Source organism: Microplitis demolitor, chromosome 5 (genome assembly GCF_026212275.2).
Source record: "Microplitis demolitor isolate Queensland-Clemson2020A chromosome 5, iyMicDemo2.1a, whole genome shotgun sequence".
Taxonomy (NCBI): domain Eukaryota; kingdom Metazoa; phylum Arthropoda; class Insecta; order Hymenoptera; family Braconidae; genus Microplitis; species Microplitis demolitor.
In genome coordinates this window covers 23,277,021-23,293,702 of record NC_068549.1, presented here as the reverse complement: position 1 = coordinate 23,293,702, position 16,682 = coordinate 23,277,021, and the positions used below count along the sequence as shown (strand labels likewise).

General features: G+C 34.1%; 4 protein-coding genes across 12 annotated transcripts; 2 read left to right on the top strand and 2 right to left on the bottom strand.

Annotated features, from left to right (window-relative positions):
* The first annotated feature begins 59 nt into the window (after positions 1-59).
* Positions 60-4,772, top strand: LOC103570748 (splicing factor U2AF 50 kDa subunit). Of its 8 annotated transcripts, none has more exons than XM_008548588.2 (8): positions 60-254; positions 515-756; positions 831-1,091; positions 1,176-1,314; positions 1,478-1,560; positions 3,535-3,816; positions 4,057-4,221; positions 4,303-4,772. In XM_008548588.2, the coding sequence occupies exons 1-8, from the start codon at positions 233-235 to the stop codon at positions 4,432-4,434; spliced, it is 1,326 nt and encodes a 441-aa protein (XP_008546810.1). In that variant the 5' UTR covers positions 60-232; the 3' UTR covers positions 4,435-4,772. The 8 variants fall into 8 exon arrangements, with proteins under 8 accessions (XP_008546810.1, XP_008546812.1, XP_008546808.1 ...); XM_008548590.2 differs by having other exon boundaries at positions 1,176-1,326; positions 1,496-1,560; XM_008548586.3 differs by having other exon boundaries at positions 1,176-1,326.
* A 278-nt stretch (positions 4,773-5,050) lies between these two features.
* LOC103570750 ((E3-independent) E2 ubiquitin-conjugating enzyme UBE2O) lies at positions 5,051-12,166 on the bottom strand. 2 transcript variants are annotated; one of them, XM_008548596.3, is made up of 6 exons: positions 12,044-12,166; positions 11,650-11,961; positions 11,404-11,577; positions 8,289-11,340; positions 5,192-8,173; positions 5,051-5,134 (listed from the first exon to the last, which is right to left on the bottom strand). In XM_008548596.3, the coding sequence occupies exons 2-5, from the start codon at positions 11,872-11,874 to the stop codon at positions 7,899-7,901; spliced, it is 3,726 nt and encodes a 1,241-aa protein (XP_008546818.1). In that variant the 5' UTR covers positions 11,875-11,961; positions 12,044-12,166; the 3' UTR covers positions 5,051-5,134; positions 5,192-7,898. The 2 variants fall into 2 exon arrangements, with proteins under 2 accessions (XP_008546818.1, XP_053595641.1); XM_053739666.1 differs by having other exon boundaries at positions 11,650-11,815.
* Positions 12,167-12,504: 338 nt separating this feature from the next.
* LOC103570751 (uncharacterized) lies at positions 12,505-14,697 on the bottom strand. Its single transcript, XM_008548597.3, has 7 exons — positions 14,607-14,697; positions 13,764-14,304; positions 13,531-13,591; positions 13,332-13,460; positions 12,937-13,266; positions 12,793-12,875; positions 12,505-12,732 (listed from the first exon to the last, which is right to left on the bottom strand). Exons 1-7 carry the CDS (start codon positions 14,641-14,643, stop codon positions 12,606-12,608), a joined length of 1,308 nt encoding a protein of 435 aa, XP_008546819.1. The 5' UTR covers positions 14,644-14,697; the 3' UTR covers positions 12,505-12,605.
* Positions 14,687-16,679, top strand: LOC103570753 (galactokinase-like). Its single transcript, XM_008548598.3, has 5 exons — positions 14,687-15,301; positions 15,429-15,615; positions 15,702-16,142; positions 16,208-16,529; positions 16,593-16,679. Exons 1-5 carry the CDS (start codon positions 15,140-15,142, stop codon positions 16,660-16,662), a joined length of 1,182 nt encoding a protein of 393 aa, XP_008546820.1. The 5' UTR covers positions 14,687-15,139; the 3' UTR covers positions 16,663-16,679.
* Positions 16,680-16,682: the final 3 nt, after the last annotated feature.

The following is a 16,682-nucleotide window of genomic DNA, read 5'->3' as shown; positions in this document are numbered from 1 at the left end:
TCTGGCGGGAGTTGAAAAAAATTCAAAGCAGCGACCTCGCCGCCATTTTGTGGGGACGTTATAGTCCTCGTGTTTGGTCATCTTGTATAAACTTTTTCTTATCATCCACTCTGATTATCAGTTAACGTGTAACTGTATCAAAATTAAATCGCAAAAATATAAAAATCTATAAAAAATAACATTAAATAATAATAAATAAAAGTTAAAAGACTGGGTCCAGTTCTCGAGCGCAATGGGAGAAGATTTTAATGGGGGTAAGTTTATAAATCCATTGAAATTAGCGTTCCGACGCCGCGATTCCGGCCATTTACAATGGAGTCAGTAATTTAATTTAATTTGTCAACTGGATAAAAAATTTTTCATTAATTATTCATTTGACATAAAAGAAGTTTCTAGTTTTTAATTAGCTGTCAAGTAGTTTTGTATTTGTCGACGTGTTCATTTATTTATCTACCCTAGTGATAATAAATAGTCATAATAATAATAATTATGATATTAAAAAATTTAATTACAGACAGAGATCGTCAAGATCGAGATAAAGACAGATCGCGTGAACGAGACCGCGATCGTGATCGTGACAGAAGACACAAATCAAGAAGCCGGGATCGTAGAAAGCGTTCCAGGTCACGTTCAAAAGACCGCAGAGACCGAAAACGAAGCAACTCACCTAAAAAAGGACGCAGTTCTCGCAGAAGAAAACCATCACTCTACTGGGATGTACCACCCCCTGGTTTCGAACACATTACACCTCTTCAGGTACCAAATAAATACCAAAATTTCTGACACTTTGCATTAACTGGTTACTAAAATATAAATTTTATTTAAATTAGTACAAAGCAATGCAGGCAGCTGGACAAATACCCGCAAACATCGTCGCAGACACACCCCAGGCAGCGGTGCCCGTCGTCGGGAGCACGATAACACGTCAAGCAAGACGTCTATACGTCGGTAACATTCCCTTCGGAGTTACTGAAGAAGAGATGATGGAGTTTTTCAACCAGCAGATGCATCTTTCCGGTTTGGCTCAAGCTGCTGGTAATCCAGTGCTAGCTTGTCAAATAAATTTAGATAAAAATTTTGCTTTCCTTGAAGTAAATATCTTAATTATTTATTTATTCATTTATTTATTTGCTTGTTCACACGTTTATAAAATTATTATTTATTTAAAATTTTAGTTCCGTTCAATTGACGAGACAACACAAGCGATGGCATTTGACGGTATTAATTTTAAAGGACAGAGTTTGAAAATAAGGCGGCCACATGATTACCAGCCAATGCCAGGAATGACTGACAATCCGAGCATGAACGTTCCAGGTACGGTTCCCGGTATGTGTCACACATACTTGACTTTACTATCATTATTATTATTATTAGTGAATAAATGTTTAATTTTATTTTATTGAATTAAATAATTATTGTTATTATTTTAAAAGAAATGGATTTGTATGAGGGTTGTTTATTAATAATTTTTCATTAGAGTTATTAATGTTTTCAGACTCGCCGCACAAGATATTCATCGGTGGGTTACCCAACTACTTAAATGAGGAGCAGGTATGCAAGGCAATACGATTTTTTAAACTCCTATTTATCATCCCATCCAATCACCAGACTCCTTGTCCAGTTTAATTTAATTACGGGGATCGTAATTATTTAATCCGCGTAATTAAATTCAGGATGACGGACTAAAATACTGTCCAAGGAGTTTGGTACTTTTTTAAAGTTATGAATTAAGTGACGTCAAGGTATGTATGGCCACGGTCTCCTTCCGCATCGAATAGGGCACGCGGTTTATTTTAGAGCGTAGAAATTTTATTCGCATGCTCTCGAGCTCACGCAAATAATCGGATCGTTTGTAGCTCAGGCAAATCATGAGTATCTGAAACTCGACTTGAGACAAGAGTTTTTACATGAAAAAAAAAAAAAAAAAAAAAAAAAAAAAAAAAAAAAATTGTCGATCGTTAGAGACGTTACAGGCTTTTAGGTGGCAGAGAGCAGTCTCGTGGTCTTTTCTTTCTCTCTCAATTTTCTTTTGCAGCCTTTTTAGGCGCAGATTGGAGTAAGCAGTCCTTTCATCCCCCGACACCCGGATACTTTTTATTCAAAACACAGATTAAAATTTTTTTTTTACATTAAAGTTTACATTCAGCGGGAGAAAGACACGGGTTTTTTTTTATTTCAGGGTTTTTATTACAGCAACTTTTATTTTTTTTAGGACGCCGCTTTTTTTAGGTCAAAAAATAATTAAATTCACTTGTTTTTGTTAAATATCACGATGAAAATACGTTAAATTTTTATCCTTGCAGCTATTTATTTTCAGGCTTGACTACGAAAAAAAAAAAAAAATGTAAAATTTCAGGAAAAAAAAAAAAAAGTTTTCAGGAAAGCCCGCGTTTTTTCAGATTTTCAGATCATTCAAGTCCGAGGGAATGTTTTTAAAAGTAAATTAAATTTAAATGAACAGTTTAAAGTGTCTTTTAAAATAAACAAAAAAAAAGTGAAAAGAAATGAAAAAAGATGTGGACTGATATCAGTGCCCTTTCTCCCTTATTTTTCTTAGCTTAGGGTCGCGCCGATCAAAAGCATTCGCTTACTTCTACTACTACTACTACCACTACTACCGAACATGACAAATTACCACACTACTGCTCGGAGAGAATGGCTAAGCCCGGCTTTTCGAGGCAAGTACCTGTCCACAATCTCTAATCTCTCTTTTTTTCTCTCTCTCGATCTCATGTTTGCTGTCAAATAAAAAAATAAATAAATTCTAGAAGCCAACAAAAAATTTACTTGATGTAATTTTCTGTTTTTTAGTCATTTTTCAAAAATCCTGTAACTCGGTCAGTGGTAGTAGAACTTGAAAATTTAAAAAATTACCTGAGGTCAAAAAGAAAGTTTAAATTTTTTTTTCCAAGGCGGGAAAATTTTGAAATTTAATTTTTAGCGCCAATTTAATTTACTTCAGCGTAAATAATTATAATTTTTTATAGTTTTAAGTAATAAATTTTATTTTTATTAAAATTGAGTTACAGAATTTTTAAAATAATTAAAAATTGAAAGAAATTTTAATCAGTTAATTTTTTAAAAGGCCTAAAAAAATTTATTATGAATATAAATAAATAAAATCGTTTATTATAAAGAGAGAGAATAAAAGCCCGTTGCTTATACCGTGATCTTGTATCGGAGTTTAAAAATATTTTAATCGGTGATAGATAATTTTAATATAAAACTAGATTTTAAAATAAAAATAGACACGTTGTAGGCAACGTGCTGTTGTTCTAAGCCGCTAAAAATCGTTATTAAAAAAATTTAAAAAGCCGGTAGAGAGAGAGCTAAAGATACGGTGATAAAAGTGTAGGTAAGTATACGAAGGTATTGATGGAGGAGAAGAGGGAGTAGAGGAATTAACAAGACGTGTAATCAAGATAAAGGAGTTATTAAAAAGGATTATTAAAAAAATGATTAATTATAAATTTCCAACTAGTCGCTCGTTAGGTAGAAACTAGCCAGTATGATTAATGTGATTTTGATGAACAGGTGAAGGAGTTGCTGATGAGTTTCGGACAATTGAGGGCATTCAATTTGGTGAAAGACTCGGCGACGGGATTGTCAAAGGGCTACGCCTTCTGCGAGTACGTTGACGTCTCTATGACGGACCAGGCTATCGCTGGACTGAATGGTATGCAGCTGGGAGACAAAAAGTTGATCGTGCAACGAGCTAGTGTTGGTGCCAAGAACCCGATGATCGGTACTCAGGCGCCAGTACAGATCCAAGTACCTGGATTGTCTATGGTTGGAACCAGTGGTCCTCCTACGGAGGTAAGTTTACTTTTTTTTATAATATTGCAGTTCCAGGCTCCACTTATTTTTAAAGTAAAAAAATTTTAATGTTTGCTTGTACAATCAAGTATTTAATCATTTTGACGTCTTACCGAGTTAATATTTAATTATCTAAATGACCTGACAGCCATTTTGTTCGCAAGTTGACATAAATAAGATGTCAAGTTGACTGCAAAAAGAAAGTTACTAATAATGTTTTTAAAAATTTTAAATAAATAGGTACTGTGTCTACTGAACATGGTAACTCCCGAAGAACTAATGGAGGAAGAAGAATACGAGGATATTCTTGAAGATATTAAAGAAGAATGTAATAAATACGGCGTCGTAAGATCCGTCGAAATACCGAGACCCATTGAAGGTGTTGACGTTCCTGGATGCGGAAAAGTAAATCCATTATTTATATTATTGATAATGATAAATTAGTCCAAGCGTTTGATTAATCAACTAATTAATTAAATATTTCAGGTATTCGTGGAGTTCAACAGCGTGATCGATTGCCAAAAAGCGCAGCAGACACTAACTGGTCGTAAATTCAACAACCGTGTTGTCGTGACCTCATACTTTGACCCCGACAAGTATCATCGACGTGAGTTCTAAACTCAAACAACAATATAACAAACTCTTTAATTAATAAATGACAGTATATTTATACAATTTAAATAATTAAATGATCTAAAACAATTAGATTTAATTGTAAAGTATATAAGTGATTTATTCCGTCACGGTGAATGTCTTAATGTCATATCTGCTATTTTATGTTTCTTTTTTCGTCAATGTTACAATTAATTAATTAAATTTAATGAGGCAATATTGTCATAGACGGTATCAATAAGCATTGCTACACTACTGAAAAAAAAATCTTTGTACAAATCATTTGATTTTGTTTATTGATGAATTTTTAATTTTCAATTAAATGGTAATATTTGAAAAAGTAATTTACAAAAATTTATTTTAAAATTAATCAGATTTTTATTTAATTAATTAAACGTCATCTTGGATTGCGGGATGGTAAGAATTTGTCGTTCCGTCATCAGAACTATCAACTACAACTTTTTTTAAAACCAAATAAAGTCCGCCGCCAACTGTCAGCATCGCTAAGCCACTTAGTAGCACAATTGTCCATGCAGGTATCGCAAGACCTCCTTCAAAATAAATTTATCATCATTTTTTTAAATTAATTACTTGAAAAAGAAATTAAATTGAAAATTCTTACGGTAATACTGTCGTGTTATAGTTTTTCTTCCACGTAAAATTTTACGACGACCCTCGACCTCATTGATAAAGCAACCGAGCACCACTAAAAATTAATTAACTTAAATAAATTGATATACAAACAATTAATACTAGAACTTACGGAATCCGATGGCCAGGTAGAGAATAATTTTTTTGTTAAACATTTTTATTAAAATTGCGGACAACAAGTTTGGAGTGAACTGAGAAGGAAAAATGGATGGAGAATGATTCAGGAAGATAACGGGCTTGATAACAGGGAGGACGTTATCTTGATAACACATGAGATAAAACTTTAGTGGAAAAAATGAGACCGGATGCCTAAATGTTACAAAATAAAATAAAATGAATACAGTTTTTTATCGTCAGACGATTTTTATTCAACTGAGGAACGGGATTACAGTCTAATCAATCCTGTTTAATTATTTATATATTTATATATATGTATATATATATATATATATTTATATAAATTTATTAAATAAAGCATTAACGGAGCACTGATTAATTTTTATTACTCTTAACTTTCTTAGTTTTCAATTGCATTGTTTATTTAATTAATTAATTTATTATTATTATTATTTATTATTAATATAATTTGCGAAATGAAATAATAGCGATAAAATAGAGCGGTTGTAATAAATTCAACAGTTTTAAATATAATATAAGTATAAATAGCTGGCACAGAGTGTACAAGGCATCCCAATAAATCACATTCCATCAGTCCTTAACTTAAATAATTTATTTAAATGAAAAATAATAATTTCAAGGCTAAGTTCCCACAAAAAAATTTCTTAGCTCGAGAAATTTTTTTTCTGTGCAATAACCAGCCCCCAAATTATATTTTTTTAACATAATTATTTTATTTTAATAATTAATTAGAATGTAAATTAAATTTCATTCCTATTGAACCCAAAAAAAAATTTTTTTAATTTGCAGCATATAAATTTCTAAAAAAAAAAAAAATATAACAAAAACTGAGAGTAATTTACCCCAGTAATTAAATAAGCAGAATTATTTCATATTTTCTACTCAGCACCACATTCTTATATATTTTTATAATTCAATATTAATTATTGTGCATATAAATTAAAAAAAAAATTCTTTTTTAATTAACAAATAATACTGAGTATTTCAGTTAACATTTTAAAATTTAAAATGCACAGACAATTTAAATTTGAATATTAAACCTAATAACTTTAACGGTTTAATTTAAATAATTGAATTAGTAAACTAAAAATACTGAAATTTGTCGGCGATAATCTTCCGGTTAGTCGTGAAGAAAAAGCATCAGCTTAATTATTAATCAAACAAAATAACAAACCATCCGTTGACTTTAATACTCACTAGACATATTTGCAAATCCTTTTGTTTATTAATATCTACTATTAGTTTATTTTCTTCGTCTTTGGTTGCTTATTAGTTTTTTCCAAAATTCTTTACAAATATATTCACGTATACTCGCGTAATTAATAAATTAATTAATTAATATTATTTAATACTTTTATAATTACAGTCTAAAGCTATGCGCTAATCACTCTATGACACTCCACAATATTCATTTATTTATCGATACATAAATAATTATTATTATTATTATTATTATATTCTCAATCTTCATTGTTCGTATTTGACAATTGGATGGCATCTAATTACTTCGGTGTATTTACGGTGTTACATATTTTACCTCCTCAATTATTACAATTATCAGTTTCGTAGACTGTAAAAAATTAGGAGTGAATTCGGAGTTACTACGGATTTTATTTAAATTTGAATTTACTTCGTAACTCAGAATTTCGGAGTTTTTACAAAAATTTCCTTAATTACTTGGAGTTTTGGAATTTTCACAAAAATTTACTCCGTCACAGAGTTTCGAAGTTTGTTCAAAAAATAAATCCGTAAACATAATAAGTAGGGAGTTTGTATTTTCAACTAAATGATGTCAGTGATCTGAATTTCATTTAAATCCACATTCACTTCAATTCAGAGTTTTAATATAAAAATTAACAGCTTAGAAAAAATTCAACTCCGAAGGGATTAAATAAAAAAACAGCCATCCGTTCGATATTTACTCCGCTTTCACTCCGCAAATTTTTTACAGTACGGTTACAATAAATATTTAAAAAAAATCAATTTAAATGAATAATAACAATAATAATAAATAAAACTGTAAATAGATTTATATAAAGACATGAGCCGATTAAATATCAATAATTTATTGCATTTTTTATTTCCTCTATATTTATCAATATTATTTTTTATTTAAAATTTTATCACCAAGATTACGCCCGCGGGCATCCAACGTATTGCTAAAAGTTTATTATTATTATTATTATTATTATTATTATTATTATTATTATTATTTGGGTTTCTATAATAAATTTATTTGTATCATTACATATATGTATTTTAAATATTTATCAATTTGATGACTAATTATCACTAAAAAGCTTTGCGATTTTATTTATTTAATGACTAAAAATTTTTTACCACTAAAAAATTAATTAATTATTTTAATGCGCAAACTTTAATTATTTCTACTAAAGTGTGCTGATTTAAAATCTCTCAGAATAAAAGTCAACGGTTTAGTTATTGAGATTTGAATAATAAGAAAAGAGAGATTATTTTTCTTTCTAATTATTCAAATAATTCACTCGAGTGAATTTTAAAAATATCTAATACTTTAGCTCTCTCATTTTTTAAATTATTTATTTTATTGTTAATTTATTTATTAATATTATTATTATTATTATTGTTACTGTTTAATCGGTTAATTATTACCGAATAGCCGCGTAATTTTTGTATTCTAAATAATCGAAGTTACCTTGTGGCTAGCTGGAGTTTTTATCCGCGACATCCGTTTTCGTTTCGCTCATGCTGACGTACTCGGTGGTAATAAAATTATTTATCGTGTCTTTGGTATCGCTCTTTGAGTCCGCCGGGGACTTGTTACTCTCCTGAGTACTTTCCGTTGATGGTAATTTTATGTTACGGAGTATTCCTTCTTTAATTAATACTTGTTTGAATGTCGCTAGTGTTTTTCTTAACGTTATGCAGAATCCCTTTGACGCTGGCACCAGTGGAAATTCTGGTAGAATTTTTTCATCTAAAAAATCAATTTTTTTTTTTTTGTTTTTAATTTAAATAATATAGAATTAGCAAAAAAATTTAATTGTCATATTATCTGAGAATTTTTAATTTATTTAAAAAAAAAAAATTACCTATTTTTGTAAAGTCTTTAAAGCTGTTGGGAGTAAGTGGCGACAATGGATGCTGATTATTGTGCTGCTCTGAAATTTCCATCCAGGTATCGAGTCTCTGTAGCAATTTCTCAGCATTCTTTTGAAAATGTTCAATAATTGCGTCTTTAAAAACCGAAGGCGGATGCTGGAGTAATTTTGTTTGAGCTTGAACGAGCTTCAGCACCACCATCTCATTGTACATCCTCGAGTTCTCGCGGCCTTGCTGCGAGCCCTTTTGTTTTTCAAATCCGGCCTCATTGAAGTACGGCTCGGAGACCAGAATCAGGCCCTGAATAGACACAATCACTTGAAGGAGAGTCGAGGCGCTGGTCCAGACTTCTGTTCCACGGCCGGCCCAAGTGCCCAGCAGACTCACGCAGACTTTTCCATCTTCGTAGAGGTTTGGGTTCAGACGGTCGCTGCAGTAAGAGATGTAGTGGCAAAGCGGGGGCGCTGTTGGGTAGTCCGCGGACAGTTGGAAGTCAAATAAAAACAAACCGTCCTCGTAAGGAGTTTTTTCCGGGCCTCGGAACATGACGCTGTACAAATCTATCCGGTCTTCAAAACCTTTGACCCAGATCCCCGGTGGCAGTGAACTGCGCAGGAGCTTAAGTTCCTTGGAGACAGTGCGGAAAAAGTTTGCTGGATCTGTTGGCTGGAACATTGTCAACTTAAATTTATGACTGTCTGGTGCGTTTTCCTCTATCGTGAATCCCTCGCCGTCGGAATAAATCGGTGGTGGTATCTCAATGTCCGACGATGACGAGTCTAGAGCAATAGTTTCAATCTGCTGACCTTTTTCTCCCTTGGTCTCTTCCTTGAGTTCTTTCTGGGGCGAACCGTTTTTGGCTGCGTCAGACAATGACATACGACCTAGACCAAATCGCTTTGATACTTCGGCATGAGCTAATAGCAACTGAGCTTTTATTAACGTGCACAATTTAACGCAGACATGGGAGTTGGCAATATGAGAGTTGGAAAATGTTTCACGGGTTCTCTGTCCGTTTTCCTCTAGACTGACATCCGGTGCGGGTGAGCGATCATCGAGAGGAAACTCTCCACTGGACTCACTGGACCCGGACCCTTTCTTAGAGTGTTCTGCTGAAAAGAGTCCCGAGTCTTCTGTTGGATGAGGGTTCGTTGGATTTCCAGCGCAAGCTTCCACGTCGCGTAACGTCGTCGCTATTTTTTCTAGTGCACCCGCAGTGTTCTCAATATTGTCACCGTCCTCAGACTCCGATCCACCTGACTGGTGAGTAAACAACCTGGTGACCTGATCAGCCATCCTCTGAGCAACATTAGCGCGCCCGCGTTCTCTCACGCGCTCAAGCAGACCCTGGAAATTGCTCTCGTGAAAGAAACAAGTTCCCATTAATTTGTCCATGTAACGGCAGTCTTTATAAACTTCTAGGAGTTTTCGCATCACTTCAGTAGTCTGCAGAGCTGGATTCTGAGTAAAAATTTCTTCCAACCTGGACATCGCGATCCTGGCCTTCTCAATATGAGCAGCCAGCTTCGGTTTTATATTTTCTGTCTGCTCACTTCCGTCATTGTCGGCAATAAAACAATCTTCCAGCTCCGTTTCCCAGGAAGCGTCTGATGAAACTTCGTCCCAGAGCTCACGTTCGTCGCTGTCGTATTCCCCTACTTTGTACAAATCCTGGGGCCAGCACATACTGACATGTCCGTCGACCCACCAAACTTTAACGGAACCCTCCGGATAATTATCGAGCACTTGTCCAGCAGTACAACCAGCATCCTCCCCTTCAAAATTAGCAATTCGTATCACCAACGTCCCCGGGCGGTACTGGAAATCCGGGTGATCTTTCAAATCGTAGACCGAAACTTCTCGTTCGTCAAGCAGAGTCGGTTGTGGAGATTGACTGGAGGTGTAAGTGCGGAACCACTTTATTTTAGCTGTCCTACCTTGATGATCGACACTCTGGACAACTCCGTACATGCGCGACTCTTCTTTCTGATCAACCACGAAGTCTCCGGGAAAAAATTCCTTGTCGTCTAGATGATGAATGGGATAGAGTTGAGTGGAAGGTATCCCCAATTCGACGGAGCCGTCTTGCCATACAACGTTGGCCTTGGTGTTGGTCGAGAGGGTCTCCACGACGATTGACGACCCGGGGATCAAAGGAGCCGGTGGAATTTTCCTTTTGGCTTTTACAAGTTTTTTTTTCTTTAACACTTTGGTCATCAGAGCCGGTCCCTTTTTCTTTTTGCCCATCGAAGAAAGACTGGAAGCTCCACTGGACATTGACAAAGTGTCGCTTTGACTTCCGGTGTCCTCAGTGTCCCAGTCGTCAGAGCTTTCAGTATTGCCCGCGTGGTTCTGATTCGGAGGCATCAAATTGTTACCGTTTTGTACACTTGGATCCCGTGAATCCTTCCTATTATCTAAATCTTTTTTAATCTTGTCCTCAACTTTAGCTCGGGATTTTCTCGGACTAGGCTTGGGGACTTGAAAGAGTTCTCGCTGCTGTTTGCGCCACTGTTCCCTCGTTATCACATTCTCGGTGCCCTTGTAGATATAAAAATCCCGGTCCCCCACCTGGAGAGTCGAAGGCTCAAAAACATTGAGCAGCTTGAGCTTTTTCAAGTCGGCTCCTTCAACGAGAAACTTTGGTTGGGCCTGATCCGACCAAGCCCCATCTTTTGAGTACGCACGACACTGCCAGTGTACCCCAACCCAGTCGGCCTTCACTTCCTGCACAATTATCTTGGTCTTTTTCTGTGGCTTGAATTTACGTTTTGACAGCATCTCCTTCGAGCATTGAATCCACTCAGCGTCCTCGAGACACTGTATCGGCCCCCAGAGACACTGTCCCGGATAGAACTCCGACGAGTGAGGAAAATCGTTATCATGATCCCGTTTTTCTTCAAAGTGTGCCAGTCCCTGAGCGTCCATTTCATTAATCACACACTGGGAACCATCTGGAGTCGCCAACCAGAGTTTAAAATGGACCATTCTGATACCACCTACCCAGGAGTCCATACAGACTGCGATATCTGTCCCGAATTCCTGATTAAAAAAACGAAACCGTTAAAAATAAACCTGCAAATATTAAGAGATCAAACTACTCACTTCCAGCGGTGTCAGATCCTCGCTCTTGATGTTGGTCAGCACTTGCTTGGTCCCAATTACTTGGACGCAAGCTGTCAGCTCAATATCCCGACAGTAACCTCTCTGTGTGTCTTTCCCTTTTATCATCCGTCTCACTACGTCACCGGGCATCAGTGATCTGTCTGCTAAATGAACCTGGAGATTTGCTGGGTATTAGAACCGACCGCTAGTGATAAATTCCAAGGTAATATAAAATAATCAGCTGACCTTTTTGGAGTTGATGAGTTCCTTGATACCTGACGGGTGCCAGACGACCCTAATTTCCCCTTTCTTACGTTTAGGACCACCCTCGCTGTCCTCACTCTCCTCTGACATGTCCTGATCATCATTCTCCATGACAATCCCAAACTCGACGTTACCTTTTTTGTCGACTCTGTAGACGATGTCCTCGTGAAAATATTGCGACTCGGTGATGACATTATTTGTTGCCATTTTTTTTTAATAGTTAATAAATATATATGTATCTATATACATATATATAGGTATATATATTTTACAAAACCTTTACGGAAATTACAGCTGACGTTTTAAATCGAAAAATATTTATAAATAAATTTTGTGGTAATTGAAATTTAAAAATTTTGTAAATTAATTTAATTACCTGGTAATTAATGTTTTATTTATTTGAATTAATGTTAAGATTGAAATTTAGATAAAATTTTACGACTGACAAGACTTTAAGACACTGAAAAATTTTTTTTGTTCATCTGCCGACGACGACGACGTCGAGAGATCAAAGAAAACGAGAGGTTAGTGCTTGCTTCCTGCGCAGTGGCAGATTAAAGTGACCCGCGAAATTTTGAATATTGAAAAATAATATTTTTTTTAAAAAACATTTTTTTTAAAAAACATTTTTTTTATTTACAACTTGATAATTTGATTAATCATGTGAATGTCAACTGTTTATAAATATATATTTGAACTAATTAATAAAAACCCATTTCTTTTTAGCATTCAAATTTTAATTTTTTTACCGCGCCAATTCAAATTTAAATTTCTATAAAATGAACAGAGCACTTGTCATAAATAAATACAAAGTTATTTATTGATATATTTCTTTTATTTGCGAAGTAATAAATTATTTATATTTGGTGTTAATCTTTGGTATAGACAAAAAATTTATACTGATATGGTGTAATTGTAAATTTAATTAATTAATTTCTTCAAACTGCATAATGCGTACGATGAAAACCTTGAGCTAGACTTTGCAGTATCGTTTGAACTTGACTTGAATCACGATGATGAAAAATAAACGCTGTAAATTTTGTTGATTTCTGACAATTTTTATCTCTGAAAAAATAATTAATCAATTAATTAATTAATTAACTAAAATAATAAATAATAAATTACCCAGCGATGAATGCAAAATAATCAGGAATGTTGGCAGTGCGACCACAAGATGAAATTTCCATGTAACATTGATTCAAAATCACCTATTAATTTAAGTAATTAATTAATTAACAATTAAATTTAAAAAATTAAAAAATAACTTACAGAATTATCCGATTCCTGAGTGACTTTGATTCCGATTTCCAAGCACTCGAATTTAACATCAACAAATTTAATGTCCCCGCGTTTTATGAGTTTGTAAATTGCGGGCTCTATTTGTTTGACATCTCCAGCGGTGCCTATCAAGATACTCCCGCAATACGTAACCCGATACCCAGGATTGTCTGCAGGCTTTTTTACTTCTATGTCGGCGGGTTTTTCTTCCAGACACACGACCGGTTTTTGCGGTTTCAAAATAACTTTCAGCCGATCGATTCCGCAGTTTTTTATCAGCGACGCTATTGGCCCGTACAAATCATTAGACTTGTAACGCTTCTGAAAATAATTTCAAGTTGTAGAACTTGATCAAATATTTAGTTAATTATTTATTTAACAATTACTTTGATGATATAGAGATTTATTGGTAAACCGGATGACTTTTTTAGAAGTTTTCCTAATTTTCCTCGAGTATTTGTCGTCAGTACTTGGCCGTTTATTTCGTCTAGGACGTCTCCAATCTCTACTTTATCCTGGAGCAAACAAGTAAATTTAATTATTATTATTATTAATTATTAATAAAATATAAATATTTATATTTACATCTTCAGCGGCAACGGAATTTTCTTGGACATTTACAATTAATGCTTTTCCTTTAGTGAAACTGTAATAGTTTTAATTTTTTTATTTTAATCCACAAGTGAAATTAATTTTTTTTTCTTTGTCAAAATCAATTTAAATTTTTTTGCGGGAAATTATTTGAAAATAATAAAAATTTAAATTGTATTTATTGAAAAATTATCTGTCATAAGATTAAAAAAAAAATAAAAATTTACCAAATAGAAATTCCTAGAGTTTTACAAGGCACTAATTCAATATTTCTAAACTCAGGTAATTGCCAGGTGTCATCAAGAAACCTTGAATTTCTAATATTCAAATTAAATTTCAATCTGCTGATTTGCAACAGAACTGAGAGAAAAATTTCCCCAAGAATTTCATCACCCAGAATACTTGTCGCTTCATAATAATTTCTAGTTAGCCCGTGCGTCCTCACAAGCAGTTGAACCGGCAAATGCAGACACTTTTTGACTAGACAAATTCTGATAAAAAGTCTCAGCTTCCCACCAGGCGTTTGAATTTTTTCATTTTGCGAAACCGCTTCCACTGCCAGTGACAGTGTCGGCAGCTCGCCTAGATGTCTTTCCACCAGCTCTTCAACCCAGTCCCAGACTTCTGATGACTTGGACAAACTGAAAGGATTCAGATGATGAATGATACCCTGTTGCAGGCATTTTTCCAGACACTCGCAAAACAACAGCAGGTCTGTGCTCTTGTCAGTTATCTCAGCATTCGCTTCTGTCAGTTTTCTCGCCCATCCTTAAATTTAATTAATTAATTAATTAGACCAATTATCAGTAATTGATAAATAAGTAAAATAATGAGTGTGAATGTGATTAACAGCTAGAAATTTTTTAAATATTTAAATAAAATGTGAGTTGAAAAAAATTTTTAAATGCATACTTGGATAATTTAAAAACAAGCGCGCGCATTTTTCAAAATTCTACTATTTTAATAAATTAATTATTTTATTTAAAATTTATAAATTCTCTCCTGTCTGTCACATTCACTTACAATGAAATAATAAATAAATATAACCTAAAAAATATATAAAAATTTACCTTTCAAGTCTTTTATCAATGGATCAGAGACCGTCATTTAGTTTTTTATAAATAAATATACTTATGTTTATGATATGTCATAAATTTATGACTTTAAAATCCAAAGAGTATTCAGTTCATCACATAAAAGTACGAGTTGCTGATAATTTAATTTAAAATAACAAGATAAATATTTTTTTAAAAAAATATTGACAGCAAACTGCGCACGTCAGGTTTAAAATTATGTGCTCGTTACTCATTTGATAAATTATCAATCATAAATATTTAATTACAATATTTAATGAGTGGGGGGTGGCAGGAAGTTGTGAAAATAATTTATAATCATCAATGATGATACTAAAAATTAAAAAACGTCACAAGATAATTTAAAGGCCAAGCAGGAGGCGCTGCGCTTAATTGTTTATGTTTTATTTATTGAAGTAATAATTGTAACAAGCGAGTGATCGAGTGATAACTTGCTCGTCGTAACAGAAAAGTCATTTTTCGTAACGTCAACTCATTGAAATATTTAATTGTCAAGTAAAATTAAAACAATGGCTCAAGTTATTCCAACAATTGATAAAGTAAAAGCAGAAGCCATGGAGATATTCCACAAGGAATTTGGTAATGATCCAGATATTTGTGTTTTTGCTCCAGGAAGAGTTAATTTAATTGGAGAGCACACGGATTACAACGAAGGTTTCGTGCTCCCGATGGTAATTTATATATTTTTTACTTGGACTTTAATAGATTATTTTATGCTGATATTTAAATGACCTCTAGAAGTCAGTTACGTATTACTGTTTCATCAGACGGTCAGTTTAAATATTTATATTTTTCTAGGCTCTGCCAATGGTCACAATTATTGTTGGAAAAGTAAATGGTAATAAAAATTGCACTATTGTGTCAACAAGTAAATCCATCACGACGACGAGCAAACTTGAGTTTGACGTAAGTGATCGTAGCAAAATAACACCTGGTGAACCCAAGTGGGCCAATTACGTGAAAGGTTGCATTGCCTATTTTCCAGGTAAGACTCGTCATCATCATCATCATCAGTTAATTAGTCTAGGGTCTGTAGGCATGAATCATTTTAAAATTTTATGAATATTGTAGCTGATGTACCAGGATTCAATGCAGTGATAGTATCAACTGTGCCAATGGGATCGGGACTGAGCAGCTCAGCAGCTCTGGAAGTCGCAACTTACACTTTCTTGGAAGCTTTGACGGGAGTTGAGTGCAAAGATCCACGTGATAAAGCTTTGATATGTCAGAAAGCTGAGCACGAGTTTGCAAATGTCCCTTGTGGTATCATGGACCAGTTTATTTCAGTGATGGGAAAGCAGGGGCACGCGTTGCTACTCGACTGTCGTGATCTGTCCGTCACTCAAATTCCCATGGATGGAATTGATGAATATGTATTTTTAATTACAAATTCAAATTCACCCCACAAATTGTCCTCGAGTGCGTTTAGAGAGCGGAGAGACGCTTGCTTTGAAGCTGCCAAGATGTTGGGAAAGAAAAGCTTACGTGAAGTCACTCTGGATGATCTCGAGGGTGATTATTAATAAATAATTAATTATTTATTTGTTTATTTATTTATTCATGAATTATTTTATCAGTTTTGAAAAAACAAGGAGCTGGTGAAATAATTTTAAAAAGAGTCGGTCATGTGATAAATGAAAATTCACGAACACTAGCAGCCACTGCGGCGTTTCAAGCCGGTGATTATATTAAAGTTGGTGAATTAATGAACGAAAGTCATGATTCACTGCGTGATAATTACGAGGTGTCGTCTAATGAACTTGATACGCTTGTAAATACTGCGAGGAAAATTCCGGGTGTGCTGGGAAGCAGACTAACAGGGGCTGGGTTCGGTGGCTGCACTATTACCTTTTTGAAAAAGGACTCTGTTGATCTTGTTATCGCAGCCATCAATAAATCGTAAGTTAATAGTATAATAATTATTATTATGTATGACTTATTAATTATTGATTATAATTTTAGATACTCAGGGACTGCTTCATTTTATATCGCGAGCCCGTCAGTGGGAACCGGAAAACTGGATTGTAAATAAATGAAATTTAAAATATAAAT